The sequence below is a fragment of the Dipodomys spectabilis genome, unplaced genomic scaffold (genome assembly GCF_019054845.1).
Source record: "Dipodomys spectabilis isolate Male_0828 unplaced genomic scaffold, ASM1905484v1 ptg000002l, whole genome shotgun sequence".
Classification (NCBI taxonomy): Eukaryota; Metazoa; Chordata; class Mammalia; order Rodentia; family Heteromyidae; genus Dipodomys; species Dipodomys spectabilis.
In genome coordinates, this window is record NW_024870679.1 from 2,123,905 (window position 1) to 2,141,673 (window position 17,769).

The 17,769-nt window shown below is 36.0% G+C and overlaps 1 protein-coding gene across 3 annotated transcripts in view; it reads right to left on the minus strand.

The window, feature by feature from the left end:
• Positions 1–684: 684 nt before the first annotated feature.
• The window catches only part of Cept1 (choline/ethanolamine phosphotransferase 1), a 47,338-nt gene continuing 30,253 nt past the window's right edge, over positions 685–17,769 (minus strand). For 2 of the 3 annotated variants that reach the window (XM_042674217.1, XM_042674219.1), the window contains 5 exons: positions 12,637–12,721; positions 4,433–4,564; positions 3,101–3,259; positions 2,240–2,365; positions 685–1,455 (listed from right to left, as the gene is read on the minus strand). In XM_042674217.1, coding sequence (XP_042530151.1) covers positions 1,336–1,455; positions 2,240–2,365; positions 3,101–3,259; positions 4,433–4,564; positions 12,637–12,721 — 622 coding nt within the window. In that variant the 3' untranslated portion in view covers positions 685–1,335. The remainder of the gene's footprint in view (positions 1,456–2,239; positions 2,366–3,100; positions 3,260–4,432; positions 4,565–12,636; positions 12,722–17,769) is intronic. The other variant, XM_042674218.1, reaches the window with a different exon arrangement.

A 17,769-nucleotide genomic window follows, 5' to 3' on the forward strand; every position in this document is an offset into this window, starting at 1 on the left:
AGTCTGTGAAACTATTATCTCCAATTTACACACACACACACACACACACACACACACACACACACACACACACGCACGCACGCACGCAGGCATGCACGCTGGAAGTGGAGCTGTGTGGTTCAAGTGGTGTAATGCTAAACTTTAACAGTCCCAGGAGTGACTGAAAAAAAAAAAAAGTACCAGAGAGCACAAGTCTGGCTATTAGGCAAGTAGTTGACACCAGGGTTTATTCTTAATGAAAGAACAAGGTACAAATAGAAGCCAATAATAAGGTACCTTATTTTAGCCCTAAACTTTTCTGCTATCTATTCATTCAAGTTGTAAACAATGGAAACAGATCTAGTTAAAGGAGGACAGTGGATTCCTATTTTAAACTATAAAGTTCCAAAAAGCAGAGTGCTAGGAGAGTATAAAGTGACCCTCTGGAAAGGCCCAGGAAATTACTGAAGAAGTGGGGGAAAGGTGTGATTGCCCAAATGACTGACATCAGATAATGACTTCAGGAGAAAAGGAACTTGGTTTTCCTTTTTAAACAATTTCTACCAGACAGGTCATTGGACATATGACAAATCACCGACAAACTTTGCTTGTTCGTTAAAGAACAACTATTTTGCTTAAATATTTTTAAAAAATGACATAGAATTTAGTGCATTGTTCCACTGAATAAAACTGAGAGAAAAAAACTGGCTTTTAGATCATATATTTATTTAAAAAAATAAAATGGATCGACAAAAGTTAACCACATTATTCTGCATGCTGACAGGATTTCCCACGCCCACAAGAGATATCATTTCTTGAGCAATAAAAAAATTACACCCTCAATATTGTAAACCTTTCAATCCATGTTCGAGATTTGTATTACTCATTTCACTTCACAACCTAGTAGCATGTATCTTTCATAGCTGAGCTCCTTACTAAAAAAAGCTTGAGACAGCAAGAAAACAAAGATGTTACTTAAAGATGATGATTTGTTAAAATTAAAAAATAAGCAACCATATTGAGACCTGCAAATATTCTACAGTAGAAATTTCCACCACTGGGGATCTGCTCCTTATGGTAATATTATTCTGAATCCAGGAAAATCACAAACACATGGCATTTTTTTTCCCTGCATGCTTTCTTGGGGCAAACTCTGCTTGACAACATGTACAATTTATAGGATGAGACTGAAATTCCCATTCTCACACAGGAGAGATAAGGGAGTGTTACCAACAACAAAGAATAAGAGTTATATGACATTGATTATAAATTAGATTTGTTTTTATCCACCCCCATTCTTAATATAGATTCTTTCCTGTAGAAAGTATGAATTTCTATTCAACACCAGCTACATCATTAATGATGATTAGAATGAGCTGTAGAGACCTTGATTCTGAAGACATGTATGTGCAGGTGAGATGCAATCTGATTGCACACACTGACACAGTAGCGGATCAAATCAAAGAAAGAGAAGACCTAGAGAGAAAAAAAGAGATGGTGAGATTCTCAGCATCTGCTCAGGACCTCCTTAAGCTTCCAGAAAGGACAGAGGGGTGATCTCTGATTTTCTTCCAGAGTCACCTTCAGTTTTGTACTAATAAATAACTCAAAATTCCTCCTGATTTATCAACAACACTTTTTTTTTTTTGTCTTTTTGTCAGTCATGGGCCCAGAGTGCAAGCTCTACCACATGAGCCACTTCTGGTTTTCTGGTGATTAATTGGAGATAAGAGGCTCACGGGCTTTCCTGCTCGGGCTGGCTTTGAACTGTGATCTTCAGATCTCAGCCTCTTGAATAGCTAGGATTATAGATGTGAGCCACTGGTGCCCGGCTGTCAATAACTCTTAGACAGTAAAATACAACAACTCTTAGAGAGCAAAATATTTTAAGTTTTGCAGGTCTTATTGCCTGTCAAAATGGCTCAACTCAGCCATAATGCAAGAAAGCAGTCACAGACAATACATAAATGGATGGCCATGGCTAGGTAAACAGGCTGTGGGTCCATGTAGTTTGAATGTTTTAAATAATCTTGAAATTTGGAATTTGTGAGCCATCATTTAGGTAACATTAGCAAGAACAATGCAAAAAAAAAAAAAGGCTAAAATACCAAGTTACAAAGAACATTCCCAGCAGCTCATATATATGGATTACTGATATTTTTAGATATTATAATTCTACTAGCTTTCAGAGGCCTGGCCCATTAAAACCAGAAAATTAGCAGCTTCCAAATGTTAAAATAAAACATAGTACAATACCTACCAGAGCAATCCAAAGTACAATATATTCATCAATGAAGCTGTTAAAATACTGGTCCAGAAACAAAAGTGCTGGACCTATGAAGGCTGTGTCATGCAAATGCATTTCACTTTTTGTCATGTGTGCAACCTATAAACAGAACAGAATCTATGAAGCAGGCATTTTCATGTCAGAGCTACTGCAAGTAACAGTAAATCAGTACTATGCTCAGATATCAAAGTTTCAGGAGTTATTTAGCAATGGCTAAATTCCCAAAACTAAAAACAAAACCAAATTGTGGCATAGAAAAAGAGATCTATTATCAACTAAGCTTGTTTATTTATTTATTACAAGGAGACAATGTGAGCATTCAGGCTAAGACTGATAAGTACAGATAAAATGAGCATTAAATTTATTAGTGGACAGAACGGAGAAAGGTTACACAAGTTCAAACAACTTAGGCAAACTTAATTGTAAATTCACAAGGATAAAAATAGCTCACATGCTGACACCCAGAAAGTTGTATGTGCTTATCCTGGGGCTTAAGCCTTAAACTCAGGGCTTGGGTACTTCCTTAAGCTTTTGTCCTTAAAGCTAGTACTCTACCACTTGCATCATATCTCCATTTTCAACTTTTTGGTGGTTAATTGGAGATTAAATAGTCTCATGGGCTTTCCAGGAGACTCTTCCAATCTGGGCTGGCTTTGAACTGCAATAGTCAGATCTCAGTCTACTAAGTAGCTAGAATTACAGGCATGACCCACTAGCACCTGGCTGTTGCTAAGAAACTTTTGTTGCAAACTTTGCTGGGGAAGTCACAAAATGAAAACAAGGTCCATAAAACAAAACTAAGAAGAATATTAAAACAAAAATTGGTGTGCTTACCACAAGCTTATTAGTGATTTTAGCTGATACAAAACCAAATGTCAGTATATAAAGACAAGGATGCTTTTCAAAAAGCTGAACTGCTGATTTCTTGTAGATCATTACAGCTAGCGTAATCACTGATCCAATATGGAGAAAGGGAGAAAGAACACTTGTCCCCTGTACAGAGTAAAGAGTTAACAGCATTCAGTACTTGTCAGATACACCACCTGACTAAATAATAACACATTCCAACCAAGGTTTTTGCTTCTTTTGAGATATTACCTAGGTTAGGCTGGCATTAAACTTTTTTGGGGGGTGTTGGTGTTACTGGGGTTTGAAGTCGGGGCCTCATGCTTGCTAGATACTCAAACCTATCTAAGGAACACTCTTGTTCTTATTTTGCTTTCATAGTCACTTTTCAGGTTGGGTCTCGTGCTTTTTGCCCAATACTGGCCTCAGACCATAATCCCCTACCTATACTTGTATAGCTGGGTTTACAGGAATGGGCCACCACATCAAGCTGCATCCCCAAATTTCCAGAACCCCTATGGTGTCTGCCAACTATGAACTGTACCTAAGAATAGCTAATGAAAAGCAGTGGTATGAAATGGCTAGGCAGAAACTGAGGATTTCACTTGATAGAGTCATCCTTATCTTTTACACACTAGGTGATTACTTTGCAAGGCACATACATATAGATGTATGTATATGTTTGTGCTCATGCACAAAATATGCCTATATAAGCATATAAAAGCATATATGAGGGGCTGGGAAGGTGGCTCAGTGGTAGAGTGCTTGCCTCACATGCATGAGGCCCTGGGTTCTATTCCTCAGCACCACATAAGCAGAAAAAAGCTGGAAGCGGCACTGTGGCTCAAGTGGTAGGGCCCTAGCCTTGAGCTGAAGAGCTGAGGGACAGTGCCAGGCCCAGAATTCAGCCCCTATGACCGACCAAAAAAAACAACAACAAAAAACTATGTATGGGGGCTGGGAAGTTGGCTCAGTGGTAGAGCACTTGCCTTGCATGCCTGAGGCCCTGGGTTCGATTCCTCAGCACCACAAAAGCAAAAAGAAAAAAAGCCGGAAGTGGCGCTGTGGCTCAAGTGGTAGAGCGCTAGCCTTGAGCTGAAGAGCTGAGGGACAGTGCTCAGGCCCAGAGTACAGGCCCCATGACCGGACCCAAAAAAAACAAACTATGTATGAATATGTATACTGAGCAATTTTAGATCTAAAAAAATAATTGGAAATTCTAAACTAACAAATAATTTTATACCTTCCAAATGAAAAAAAGAAGTGACCATGAAATCAAGTCTCTGTTGGAAATTGCTGAAAATCTTAGGATATACTCACTGCTATCGTTGATCCATTTTTGCCAACACCACCTGTGAAGATTACACGGAAGTAATTTGTACAGGAAAATACGGTCCCTGCCACAGTACACAGTGCAGGAAAAAGTTTCATTTGAATATTCAGCACTGGAATCTTTAATGGGCAAAGAGAAAGAACAATTAAAATACGTATAAACCAAACTAAGAAAGCAGTAACAGTCAAATATTTTATTCATATTTCCAAATATTCTCCATTCTCTCCAATTCAGTTAATGTCAAAGTAATGGAAGCTTTTTTCTTTATTATAAGCAATGTAAGTCTCAATAGATGAGACTGTATTAACTGTCCTTCTAATAACAATTTTAAAACAATTTGACTTAATTTGTGTTAGAAGTGAACTAAGGTTCTGCTAATGCACCCCAGAGGTATGGCAACAGTGAACTATGCTGCTTTCTGGCATTTTTATGGAAGTATTTGCTTTTTTTTTTTTTATCATTATGTATATTCAAAAATCTTATCTCTAAATATGTAGTGCATTCCTAGTTGGTAAAAGAAAATATGAAGCATAAAATAGAAATATTTGTAATTATGGGGCTGGGAAGGTGGCTCAGTGGTAGAGTGCTTGCCTTGCATGCATGAGGCTCTGGGTTCGATTTCTCAGCACCACATAAGCAAAAAAGCCAGAAATGGAGCTATGGCTCAAGTGTTAGAGCACTAGCCTTGAGCTGAAGAGTTGAGGGACAGCACCCAGGCCCAGAGTTCAGGCCCCATGACTGACAAAAAAAAAATTGCAATTAGATTTATTTATTTTTTCTGCCAGTCCTGGGTCTTGAATTCAGAGCCTGGGTTCTGTCCCTGAGCCTCTCTGTGCTTAAGGCTAGCACTTTACCACTTGAGCCGCAGTGCTACTTCTGCCTTTTTCTGTTTATGTGGTACTGAATAATCAAACCCGGGGCTTCATGCAAGCACTCTACCACTGAGCCACATTTCCAGCCCCTGCAACTAGGTTTTTTAAAATCAGCAAAGTAATCCAAAGTGTGGTGGCACAAGCTTGTAAATCTCAACACTTGGTAGGCTGAGGCTAGAGGATCACAAGTTCTAGGCTAGCCTGGGTTACATAATAAGACTGTGTCTCCAAAAGAAGAAGAAAATCTGTAGAGAATGCAAGAGAAACATTCTACTCAGAATTCCCAGTATCAAGTTATTAAGGACAAATAAATTGTATAAGTAGTAAGCATAAGTAAGTATAAGTAGTAAGTATAAGTAGTAAGTATAAGTAGTAAGTATAACAGAGGTGGTATTCATGTTCAGGAAAGAAAAAAATACCTCAAACACATTCAAACAACTACAGCTCTACAACCCTCAATTTTAATATATTAAATTTACTTTTCAGAAAAATGCTATAGGGCTATAAATTAAAATGTGCACTGATTAAAGTGTGTGTGAGGGGGGGAGACTGAATGAATTGGTAATATTCATGAAGAGACTTTACTAAATTTTAAAAATCTGCATTTTCCTTTGGTTTATCTGGTTTCAAAATCTGTCCAGCATGCACTGAAAAGAAACCTACACCATGATTATAGGAACAAGACTGCAAAGACCCACAGCAGACTGACATGCAATGAATTCTTTTAACAAAAGCACTTGAAGTAGGAACTGCCTATACTGTCCAAATCAGGTTTTTTTGTTTTTTGTTTTTCTCTTTTTTTTGGTACATAAATAATCTCAGTCACTGGTGGGTGGTACCAGCACTTTGAAGGTAGAGAAAGGAGGACCACAAGTTTGAAAACAAGGTGGGCTACTGTATAAAATAAGTTCCAGGCCAGTATGAGCTGACAGTAGTGACACTGTCTCATAAAAAGCAGAAAAAAGCAAGGACACTAAAATAAACCCAAATGAAATAAAAACCAAGTAAAATTAGCAGAAATAAATCTTAATATTTGGACATTCCATTTCTTTAATACTCTCAAGAACTCATTTTGTTTATCCAACACTATGACCTCTTGCAAAATTGCAAGCTCTAAGAAGCAAAACAGAAAAGCAAAAAAGAAAAAAAAAAAATCAACTGTTCAAATTTCAAGTTGTAGTGTAGTAATTACTGTTTAATGACCAAAAAAAATGAAACAAGTTAACCTAAAACTAAGTACAGGATTTTCCCCCACTCCCAACACCGACACAGGGGCCTTGTACTTGTTAGGCTTACTTGAAGCATGCCTCTACCTTGGCTTTTGCTGATTATTTTGGGAGATGGAGTCTTGCGAACTTTGCTTGGTCTGGCTTTGAACCTGGATCCTCTGGATCTCACCACCTGAGTACTAGGATTACAGGCGTGAGCCACCACCTGGTTATAAATCCAGAACTTTACAGAATATACTCTCTGTGTGTGTGTGTGTGCGCGTGTGTGTGCGTGTGGGTGGTGTGTATATCCTTCATTCATAATCGAATCTCTATAGCCCAAACTCAAAACATGTTTTCAATAGAGAAAATAAGTACCACAGTTGCTTTGACCTACAAAAATACATGTATTTTTTTCCTGTTCTCATTCAGAAAACTAGAGATACTACAATCTTAAATTAGATGTACCTAAGCTGCAATTCAATATTCTAGTTACTTTATTACCTCCTGGTCACCTTCCAACCCCTTGTACTTTTCTCTCCATAGAGAAAATGGACTTCTTTGGCAATAAGGAAATGCTATTTCTGTTCATTAAAAAAGCCTAACATACTGCATTTCAGGGGCATCTCTATTATGGCTAAGGTACTAAATAAGTCTTCTTAAGATGTTTGTGTCATAACTGAACAGCGTGAATGTTATAACTACATTTATATTATAGTTAGGCTTTAGGATCATGGAAATTGTTACTTTCTGAACAAGAAATAACAAGCACAAACATTAGAAAAGCTAAGCAAGTTATTATATGGCTTGGGTCACAATGTAAGCAAGCTAGGTTTTTCATGATTTCTGTTATGTATGTTAGCTATATACACCAAAATATAATTTTGAGTTTAAGATTCTGTTTGAAATGATTTTTTTTTTTAGGGGGGTGAGGAGTCGGTCCTGGGGCCTGAACTCTGGGCCTGGGCTCTGTCCCTCAGCTCTTCAGCTCAAGGCTAGTGCTCTACCACTTGAGCCACCGCATCACTTCCGGCTTTTTCTTTTTTTGCACTTATGTGGTGCTGAGGAATTGAACCCAGAGCCTCAGGCATGCAAGGCGAGCACTCTACCAATGAGCCATCTTCCAGCCCCTCTTCCGGCTTTTTCTGCTTATGTGGTACAGAGGAATCGAATCCAGGGCATCGTGCATGCAAGGCAAGCACTCTACCACTGAGCCACCTTGCCAGCCCTGTTTGAAATGATTTTTTGTATTCTCTCTGTATTCTTGGTTATTGTTGGTGCTCAATATATATTTGCTGAATGAGAATTAGGATCCTTTCCTTTTTCTTGTTGTGTCTATGAATTTGTTTGGGAAAGTAGGAAGAAACACCTTACTCTCAACATTATCAGTGAAAAAAGGTGGTTAGCTACAAGCAAATGTGAAGCAGGTAAAGAGAAAACTGGACTCAGAGGAAATTAAAGTCTTATCAGACAGTCCATTGAAGACCAGCAGCAAATGAACCATTTACAAAAAATATTCAAAGTGTTACTGTTTTTAATCTACACTCAAGATCAAGAAGAATAGGCACAGTCTAGATGTCTCCATTTTCCTTTTTCTGTCATCATTTTTCAAAGATGGCCAAAGTACAATTAACCTATAGAAACAGTGAAAGAGCTGTTTAAGAAGCATCTTATTTTAGGGCTGTCTAGAGTTGCTGTAAGCAGTCTTTAAAAGTTGGGTAGACTAAGAACTCTTGTAGGTTATGGAGTCTTTTCAACAGACAGTGGAAAATCGACTGGATTTGTGACAAGAGTGTAATCAACAAATAATAGCAATTTAACACAATTTCTTAAAAAGATTAGAGGTGAAAAAAATCTTAAATTTTAGTACCTCTATAAGATTACATAAACAAATATTTTGGACTAACACAAGTGTTGTACATCAATATGGAAATCAACAGGTTTTGTAAGAATAGAAAATATTTTAAGATTAGATATTTTCTTCCAATGTGGAAATGCCTCTTTGTAAGTATGCCTCTTTGTAAGTCACTTTGGTGTAAGTGAAGTCTATGAAAACACAGTAAATGTCAATGTAATTACAGTGTCCACCAAGTTTTCAGAAAAAATCATTATGTCTGAATCATTAAATTGTAAGGATACTATTTTTTCTTTGTTGGTCATGGGGTTTGAACTCAGGGCCTGGGTGCTGTCCCTGAGCTTTTCTGCTAGCATTCTACCATTCTGAGCCACAGTGTCACTTCATGTAATGGTACTTTTTAATGCCTATTAGTTCAAACACTGGGGTATAACTGAGTGGTAGAAAAGCTGTCTAACATGTCTGAGACACTTAATTTGATTCCCAGCTCTGCGAAAAGAAAACTCATTTATTCAAGAATGTGATTATCCAGTTTATTTAAATTTTATTGTAAAGGTAATTTACAGAGGGGTGAGTTACATAAGATAATGAGTATATTTCTTTTTGATCAGTGTTCCCTCCTTCATTTTCTCCCACTTCTCCCCAACCCCTCCCTCTCAACTGAGTTTTATATATTAATTATATATTAGTCTTCAGTCCTACCAAATCATCCTGAAACTTCAACTACTGTAGCACAAGTGTAACTGCTTTAACTGCTAAAATATGCCCTGTAGTTATATTTAATCATCACTTACTATACTTAAAAGAATCAATTCTCCAAAGGAAGAATATACTGTTTTTCTTAAACAGTAAGGAGACCAAAAGAGTTTCAAGTATTTCAAAAGTAAATATTCTTTTGGAGTAAACAAGACAAACACAAACAATATTATTTTGTTTTTTGCAATGTGTAAATCACGCACTAATTTTGTGCATGAATGTAAATTTTCCATTAAAAAAAAGTATAAAAACAACCCCCACTTCCAAACAGCAACAACATTAACTACATTCTACTATAGCAGAAATCCATCTTTTTTGTTGGGGAGAAAATGAATAACCAAGAATAATCAAAATACAATAGACACAATAAATTACTTACCTTTGAAAAATGGCTGATCTTCTCGAGTCAACCTTATGAAGATATTTGTTTTTACCATAAATTTGATTTCTAAAAATTAGTAGGAGGCTTTTAATGAAGATTTGGAAAGCAATGCCTACTTATATATCCTCAGCCTTAAAAGAGCTGAAAAATTTACATCTGATCTGAATCAATATGCTTTTTCCATTTTCACGTACAAACATATAAGACACTACTTATACCAACTGTTCTTGAACACCATACAGTTGAAAGCAGTATACTGAGCAATAATCCATAGGCAAAAGAAAAAGGAAAAATGAACACAAGTCAAGGGATTCCTAATGCTAAAATCAGAAATGCTCCAAAATCCAATTTGATGGTCAAGAGTTTCAAATTTTGAATTATTTCAGATACCGGACTTTTAAATTAGGGATATTCAGCTGACAAAAGTCAATGCAAAATCCCCAAACCCAAAATGACTCAAATTCTAAAATACCTCTTGTTCCAGGCATTCTATTTACTAATACTGAACCTTATGAGAACTTGTACTGAGAGATGCTCAAAGAATATATACTATTTCACTAGGTCTCTGTCTCCAGAGAAGTAAGGCTCTGTCATTAGTTTGATGTTGCTTATAGTAGAAACCAACTTGTCTAACCACAGGCCAGGGACTGCAAATTGTTTTACTGCTGCAATTCCCTCACTAACTCTGAATGTGGATTGCTCAGTATAAGAACTCCATTTCAGTTTTATATCTGAGTTTCCCTTGTAATTTGCCAGAGTCTACATGGTGAGACTACACTGCTTCAAACAAAACAAAGCATCCCAACAATTATAAATATCCCAATCAGAAACCAACTCTCCCAAATATAAAAATGAGTGATTACATTAATTAGAATGCTAAAATAATCTGACTTAAAAAATTATGCCAACTGTACTGTATATATAAATCCTAGTGGGAAAGGCAAAAAGCATATGTGATGAAATTCACTCCAGGTACCCTCCAAGAAATAAGGCATAAGTTCATAATGTTTTTTAATTTAAAAGGTTTCATGATTTTCTATATTTAAGGATAACTAAGTATATGAATCAACTACTGACTTGTTTTCAAAAGAACAAATAAAAAAAAAAATCTCACATTTTGATACCAGTATGCTGAGCTTTTACAAGCAATTTACATGATTAAGACATACAAACTAGTATTTTAGGGGCTATTTCAGCACAAATCAATGAAGTCTATGAAAACAGTAACATAGTTAAATGGGGCTTGGGATACAATTTATGGTTTATGATCTGGTTTTAAAAAAACAGAATCTATTCTTTCTTTCCTATTAGGGTAAATTGTAAAATATAATGAGACTAGTGTTGGGCAAAGCTGACTAAATCTATTTCTACACATCAGTCTCAAAAGCCAATAGTTTTACTCTAGTGACATTTAAAGTATGAGTGATATTATGTGCATGAATGGTTTCAAAATTTTCCTGGTTTGCTGTAAATTATTTTTATTCCCTCATCCCTTCTTTCTTCACAAGCTCATCCTTGCAACAGAAGGCAAATGACTAATGAGTGGTAGTGCTTATGGAAATTTACCATTCTACCTTTCTGAAACACATCAATTATTTTAACACATAAAGTAACTTATGTAAAGGAAATATTTTCTTCAGTAAATTTCCCTTATAGTTTTATTTTTTTTTTGGGTCAGTCGTGGGGCTTGAACTCAGGGCCTGGGCACTGTCCCTGCCCTTCTTTTTGCTCAAGACTAGTGCTCTACCATTTGAGCCATAGCACCACTTCTGGCTTTTTCTGTTTATATGGTACTGAGGAATGAAACTGGGGCTTCATGCATGTTAGGCAAGCACTCTTATCACTGAGCCACCTTCCCAACCTCCCTTATACTTTAATCTGAGTTTTAGAAATTACATTCATTGAAGCTCAGTAAATACTTTTAATAAGATTGCACTGAATAAGGGGTGGAAGTGGTGACCAGGAAGAACACACTACTTTGGCCAAATCTCAAAGAATACATTCGAACTGAGGCTAAGTGTGATGATGCACACCTGAAATTCCAGCACTGGGGAGACTGATGCAAGAAGGTTGTGTTTTTGAGATCCTGTCACAAAAAATCAAAGTTCTAAGAGCAGAACTGGTTTTCGTGGAGTTCTTACTAATTTGATAGGCATTATTCTAACAGTGTTACAAATATTACCTCATTTAAGCCACAAAATTTTATGAATTCTGGCTCAGAAGACTGAGCCAGCAGAATTACCTAACATTTAAGTCTGCATAGTTGGCAGTAGCAACTAGAACAAACAAAGGCAGTCTAGTTTTAAAGCATGGGTTCTTTTTTTTTTTTTTTTAATTTGACTGGTCTTGAGGCTTGAACTCTGGGCCTGGGCACTGTCCCTAAACTCCCTTTGCTGAAGGCGAGTACTCTACTACCTGAGGCACAGCACTTCTGGCTTTTTCAGTGATTTAATTAGGGATAAGTGTCTCAAGGACTTTCATGCCTGGGCTGGCCTTGAACTGCGATCCTCTGATCTCAGCCTCCTGAGCAGCCAGGATTACAGGCATGAGCCACTGACACCTGGCATATGTTTTTAGCCCAATATTACATTCCATTTCTCAGGTTCCTGGAAAAAAATTTGTGTTTGTAAAGTTTGCAGAGTTTTAGATGGGCCTCTATTGGCTTCTTAAACAATCCCATGGCACTGACTTCATTAATTAACACTGAATCTTATATTTTTGCATCACAGTTAATTTACAATCTTGAAACTGCTATCTGCCTGAGCATATGAGAAGAAAATTATCAGACTCATAGTTCAAGGAGAGAATAAGTTTAAATATTGTTAACCTGTTAACTTGTTACGTTACCTGTTGTTTCCTCCTATGTAAAATGGATGACAGTAATGATTCAGATTCTCAGTGGCCTTCAAAAATAATAGCCCTGGAATAGATCTAATGTATATATAACTTCAAATAGTAAAATCCTCTATATTCTAAAGAGAAGTTTGTGTCCTATTGTCTTGTAAATTTTTGCTTTCAGGAAAAAAGTGCACACATTACCCTCTAATTGGATTATCCTATATTAGAAAATATAAGCAAAAACATGCATTACATGGATACACAATGTGAACAAAGTTACCATGGATTGCCAAAAAGGAGGTCCTCCAATCACTGCCAGCAAATGCATGATTATTATGAAGATTTGCACTTCAGTCACATCAATTCTGATTAGGTACAAAAAGCCAAAAAAGCAGAATTACTCAAAACATTTCACATTAATTATTTGCAAGCAAAGCAGCATTCCTCTATCATGCACATAGAAAACAATTTCAAATTCCAAGCCAAGGGGAAAAGAAGGTTTCAAAAACTTGTATGACTAGAATAAAACCCAGACCTTGCAAATTTAATTTGATAAATTTCACAGAGCAATAAAAACCCTTCCTTTCCAAAGGAAATTTCTGCCTTATTCAAAGTAGGCTGTACCTACAACTTAACCTTTCCCACCAAAAAGAAGAAAAAAAATAACCGTGTGTGTGTATGAGGGTGTGTGTGTTAAAATTTGGGTATATAAAATTTTGAAATGACTTTCTAGTACAGAATGAGAAAAAAATAAACTTTAATTACAGTAATATGAATCACTGAGATCTTGTGAAGCTTACTACCTGCCATGCTATGGATGTGAAAAGTATTTCACTAAATTCTCAATTAAATTCTTGTTCTCATTAGATTCACTACCCTCAAATTTTTCAAAAGATAGTGAAAGCAGCCAAGAATTAACTTTGGGATTGCTGAACATGATCTTACAATCAAGAGACAAACATGGCACAAAAGCAAGGCAGTAGAAATTAGAAGCCTGAAAGTCTGAAAGAACAAAAAGAATATGGGCAAAAAGGATTGAGGAGCAAAAGTGTATGCTTGTGTTCCCTTCCTTCTGTGTAGCTATCAGATCATCAGTCTCAGACTACTGAAGATACACTTGCTTATACTACACAACCGTTATTTTTAGTAGCAATTCTTTAAAAAGTCCCCCAAGAAGGGAGTGGTTAATGAACTATACTATTTCCATGTAACAGAATATATTCTGTAGCTTTAAAAAAGGGAGTGGGGAAGAAGAGCTCCCTAACTGATGATACAGAGAAGTACCAGATTATCTGTCAACTGAAAGAAAAGTTGTAGAATATGTACAAGCAACTTCTTGTGCTAAAACAAGAAGACAAATAGTATTTTCTTTTCTTCCTTTCTTTCTTTTTAAACCAGCAATAGCATAACATGTTTCTGGAAGATTTCATTATACACTATTCAAACTGGCTACACCTAACTGGGAAGATGGAAATTAGGCAGCTAAGAGATAAAAATAAAGAGACTTCTCAAGGTACTCTTTCTAACAATATCATATATATATGGCAAAGTGAATTGTTAACAGTAATCAAAGAAAAGTACATATCAATAAGAGCAAAGGGGTTCAATTTCCACAGAAAAGAGCCCCTATTTCTAAAATGGATAGTTAAGATAGATTATCTAATTTGTGAGCTTTAGATTTGTAAGATCTCATGCTCATGATAAAACCAGTCTCTTGTAGCTAAAAAACTCATCTTTGTTTGCTTAAGAATATTTTAAAAACTGATGCTTACTTAGCTGTAAACAAATAGTGAGATAGTTATCTTGATACACACATTTATTGAAAAAAAATGGACTGAATTAGGCTAAAAAGAACCTGTAGAGCTGACCTGGTGGGTGGAGTCGCCAATAAAGGGAATTACAATCAGTAGCAGACTCAGGAGACTAAGCAGGTAGGTGTCAAAGATGATCGACTCTGTCGTGGGTGAAGGAGGGTAGACATCTTACAACATTTGGCTGGCATATGAAGTAGCCTTTTGGAAGGGGAAGGGCCAGAAGTATAGAATTACAAAATTAAAAAATGGAGGGAACTTCATGCAATTAATCTTTGTACTGTGGATGAATATAAGACAGGGGAAAAAAAAGGAAACATGAAAGATATTATAAAGTCTCAATTTGGGATTCCTAGGGAAAATTTTTTATGGAATAACCTGTTTAAAACTTCCTGAACTATTCAGATTAGTCATTGTATTTAGACCAAGAGTGCTTTAATGTTAAGAAAGAGGGTCAGGGAAAACTTACCAGTTGTTAGGTAGTTAGGGATTTTTTTTCCTATTTGCTCGTCTGATTTAGAATAATCTTCTGAACTCCAGGATGAAAACTGCCTATCATTGCTCCTGAAAGTGTGGCTCTAATCTTTACTGAGAATAAAGAGTACAATGTGAAAATATTCCCAGGCGTGGGAATGAAAGCAAGCAAAGCGGCAGGTGGCAGAAGAGGTTAACGACAGATAAAACAGCTGATGTTGCTTTAGAAGATATCATTTACATGACAGTTCATTTTGCCACTTTTCTACTAAGAAGTCTCTCAGTACAGGTTCAAATTATTCTAACACTTATTAGGAGGGGCTCATTTTAGTATTTTTTGGCCATGAAAGAAGGATATAGTTGCCTCGCAGGTAGAGTATTACTTATAGCAGAAAGTTGGCATGTCTATAACTACTTTTTAAATAATTATTTAAAAAATAAGTGATAATATTCCCAAGTGTTGGGAATAGTCTTCAAAAACAGAAAGCAACGAACCACCACTAATACAAAAACCAAAAACAAAACAACAAAAGGAAGAAGGGAGGAATGGAAGGATGGATGAAGGGAGACAGAGAGGCAGGACAGCAGGAAAAGAAGGAAGAAGACTGGGGGGAAAGAGGTAGGGAGAAGAGAGAAATGACACAAAGACAGAGAACCAGAGAGAGAAACAGACAGACAGACAGACAGACAAGACAGATAGACAGATACATACACACACAGAGAACCCCTTCAGACTGACACGAGACACAAAGAGAAAGAGAGCAAGCCCTTCAAGATATAAGGGATAAATGGTATAAAACACCAAAACACTAGAATGGTTAAAAATATGGAAAAATAATTTTTATATGCAGCCTTAGATTTCTATCTCCTGAAGTTTCAGAGGGAGAAAACAAAATTGTAGTGTCCATGAAGGTATTTGAACATCTTGACTGGTATTGTTTTAAAATAACAACTTCCGGTTTCTACTTTAATGTAAGTTGTCAAAGGACAAAAATAGTATTTCTTCAATTGCTATGGATAACTTATTATGAAAACTGGTCAACACATTTAAATTACTTCAAGCCAGAAACAAATACTGTTTGGATCACTGTCACACTAGCAAGATGGGCAAAAAAAGCAAACCAATGTGGAGCTTAAGCTCTGTGGCAGGCCAAGGTCAAAATGACCTTTGATAACTATACTAAAGCCCAAAGCACCACTGTAATAGATGGTCTGCTGATTATGTTGCAAAAAGAACAAGGAAGGCAGAGGTAGGCAAAGTTAATAGAATCACAGTTCAAGATCAGCCTGATCTACATCGCAAGACCTCACCTCAAAGGAAAAAAATGTAGAGAGAATAAACAAAAAGCCCTTTGATGAATATAAATGAATATGAGTAATTTTAACTTTTAAACAAGGGAATAGTCAGAGAGGATCTCAGAGGCCTTGGTCACCACAGATAGGCAGTTTAGAAAACTGATCAGGGCAGTTTTAGTACAAAATAGCTTTTAAAACTGATAAAGGGGTATAATAAGTTCCAACTATCTAAGTTCTCTTAAGGTAATATTTTGATCTGCCTCCCCCACCCCACAGAGCTGGGCATGAACGTAGGGTCCTATACATGGAAGATAAGCACTCTACCACTAAGCAACATCATCAGCCCTGATTAGTTTGCAAGTTTGTTTTATTGTAGTGTTCAGAAATATCTAATAAATGCATGTTTGAGTTCTAATTCAATATTCAGTGAGGCTCTTGGAGGGATTTAAATGATACTCTGTAAGAGTTGATAAGCATGATAATCATCTTTTCTAGGAATTTTAATGCCTTTCCTCTCTAAATGAGAAGATAATTTTTCTTCTAAATGTGACATAAGCATTTTAAAGAACTTGCAGTAATTCATATTTGTATTAAATCACAAATATTAAGTATAAGTGGGCTGTAATTAAGAGTTGGCTACTAATTTAGTTAACATATAATAGATACAAATACATAGTATGCAAAAATTCACAAAGTCTAAGGAACCCTGGTTGGAATAATCTGATTTGAGAATTTATATTAAAAAGAAACAGTTTTAAAGCTATCAGTTTGAAGGCACCAGGAATAACATTCAAGGACTGATATTAGCTATAGATTTACCTCTAAAAGGCTCTAAGTTTCTAGGGCACTTTTAAGACATTCATTATGCACTTTAACAGAACTGCTATAGGTGGGGTGAAGTATTAGTGGACAGAAATAAAGATTAGCCTAGAAATTCAATGTACTATATTCTAATATTTTATTCTACCCTTGGTAAGGGCAAACTGGGAATGACAAATTTTGATTAATGTTAAATGGGTTTAACCATAAGGTTAAATAATAACTTTTAATGTAGATGTATAAAGAGCCAAATGTAACTAAAATAGATGACTTACTCAAAACAGTATTATCTTCTATTATACTACATGGATGCTTGTATAGATCCTTAGGTTTTCTAGAAAGAGAAAGCCCACTGAATATTGGAGAAAATATAGTCAAATAGAGAAAATACAGCCAAAAGTTAGGACAGCTAAAAAGTCCTCTAATGTAAGAAAAATATAGTTCATGTCTCAATTCTATTGGACAGCCTGTCTGTATCACCTTGGGAAAGGGAAGAAATGAGAACCATCTCATCTCACTTAGTAGTAATCTTGAAGTTAAGGAATCAACAATGACTTATTCTTTCTATCAATAAATTCTAGAAAAAAACCTGAGAACTATTAGACTTTACTAATGCAAATCTTAAAATTAATATGCTAATAATGTTAAGGAGGACTCATTCCATTCCTTTAAAAAAACCCTTCATCTTCTTCATAACTGCTCTACAAGGGAGGAAATACAACTAACATTTTATACATGAAGGAACTTAAAAAGGTTAAATGACTTCTCCAAAGTTACAGAGAAAATGAGAGCTAGAATCTTGACTGACATTGGGAGTTCTGTCCCAATGCAGGACTACAACTCTCAATTTTTAGTCTACTAATCACTTGAGGCAAACATTTGCCCTCCATTTTTACTTTCTATTGCTACAATACCTATACATTTTCAGGATCATGCTTCAATACAATTTTACAAAAAATGTTAGAGTATAACAGGTAATACATGGTAACAAAAAAATTTCAATGTTATAAATT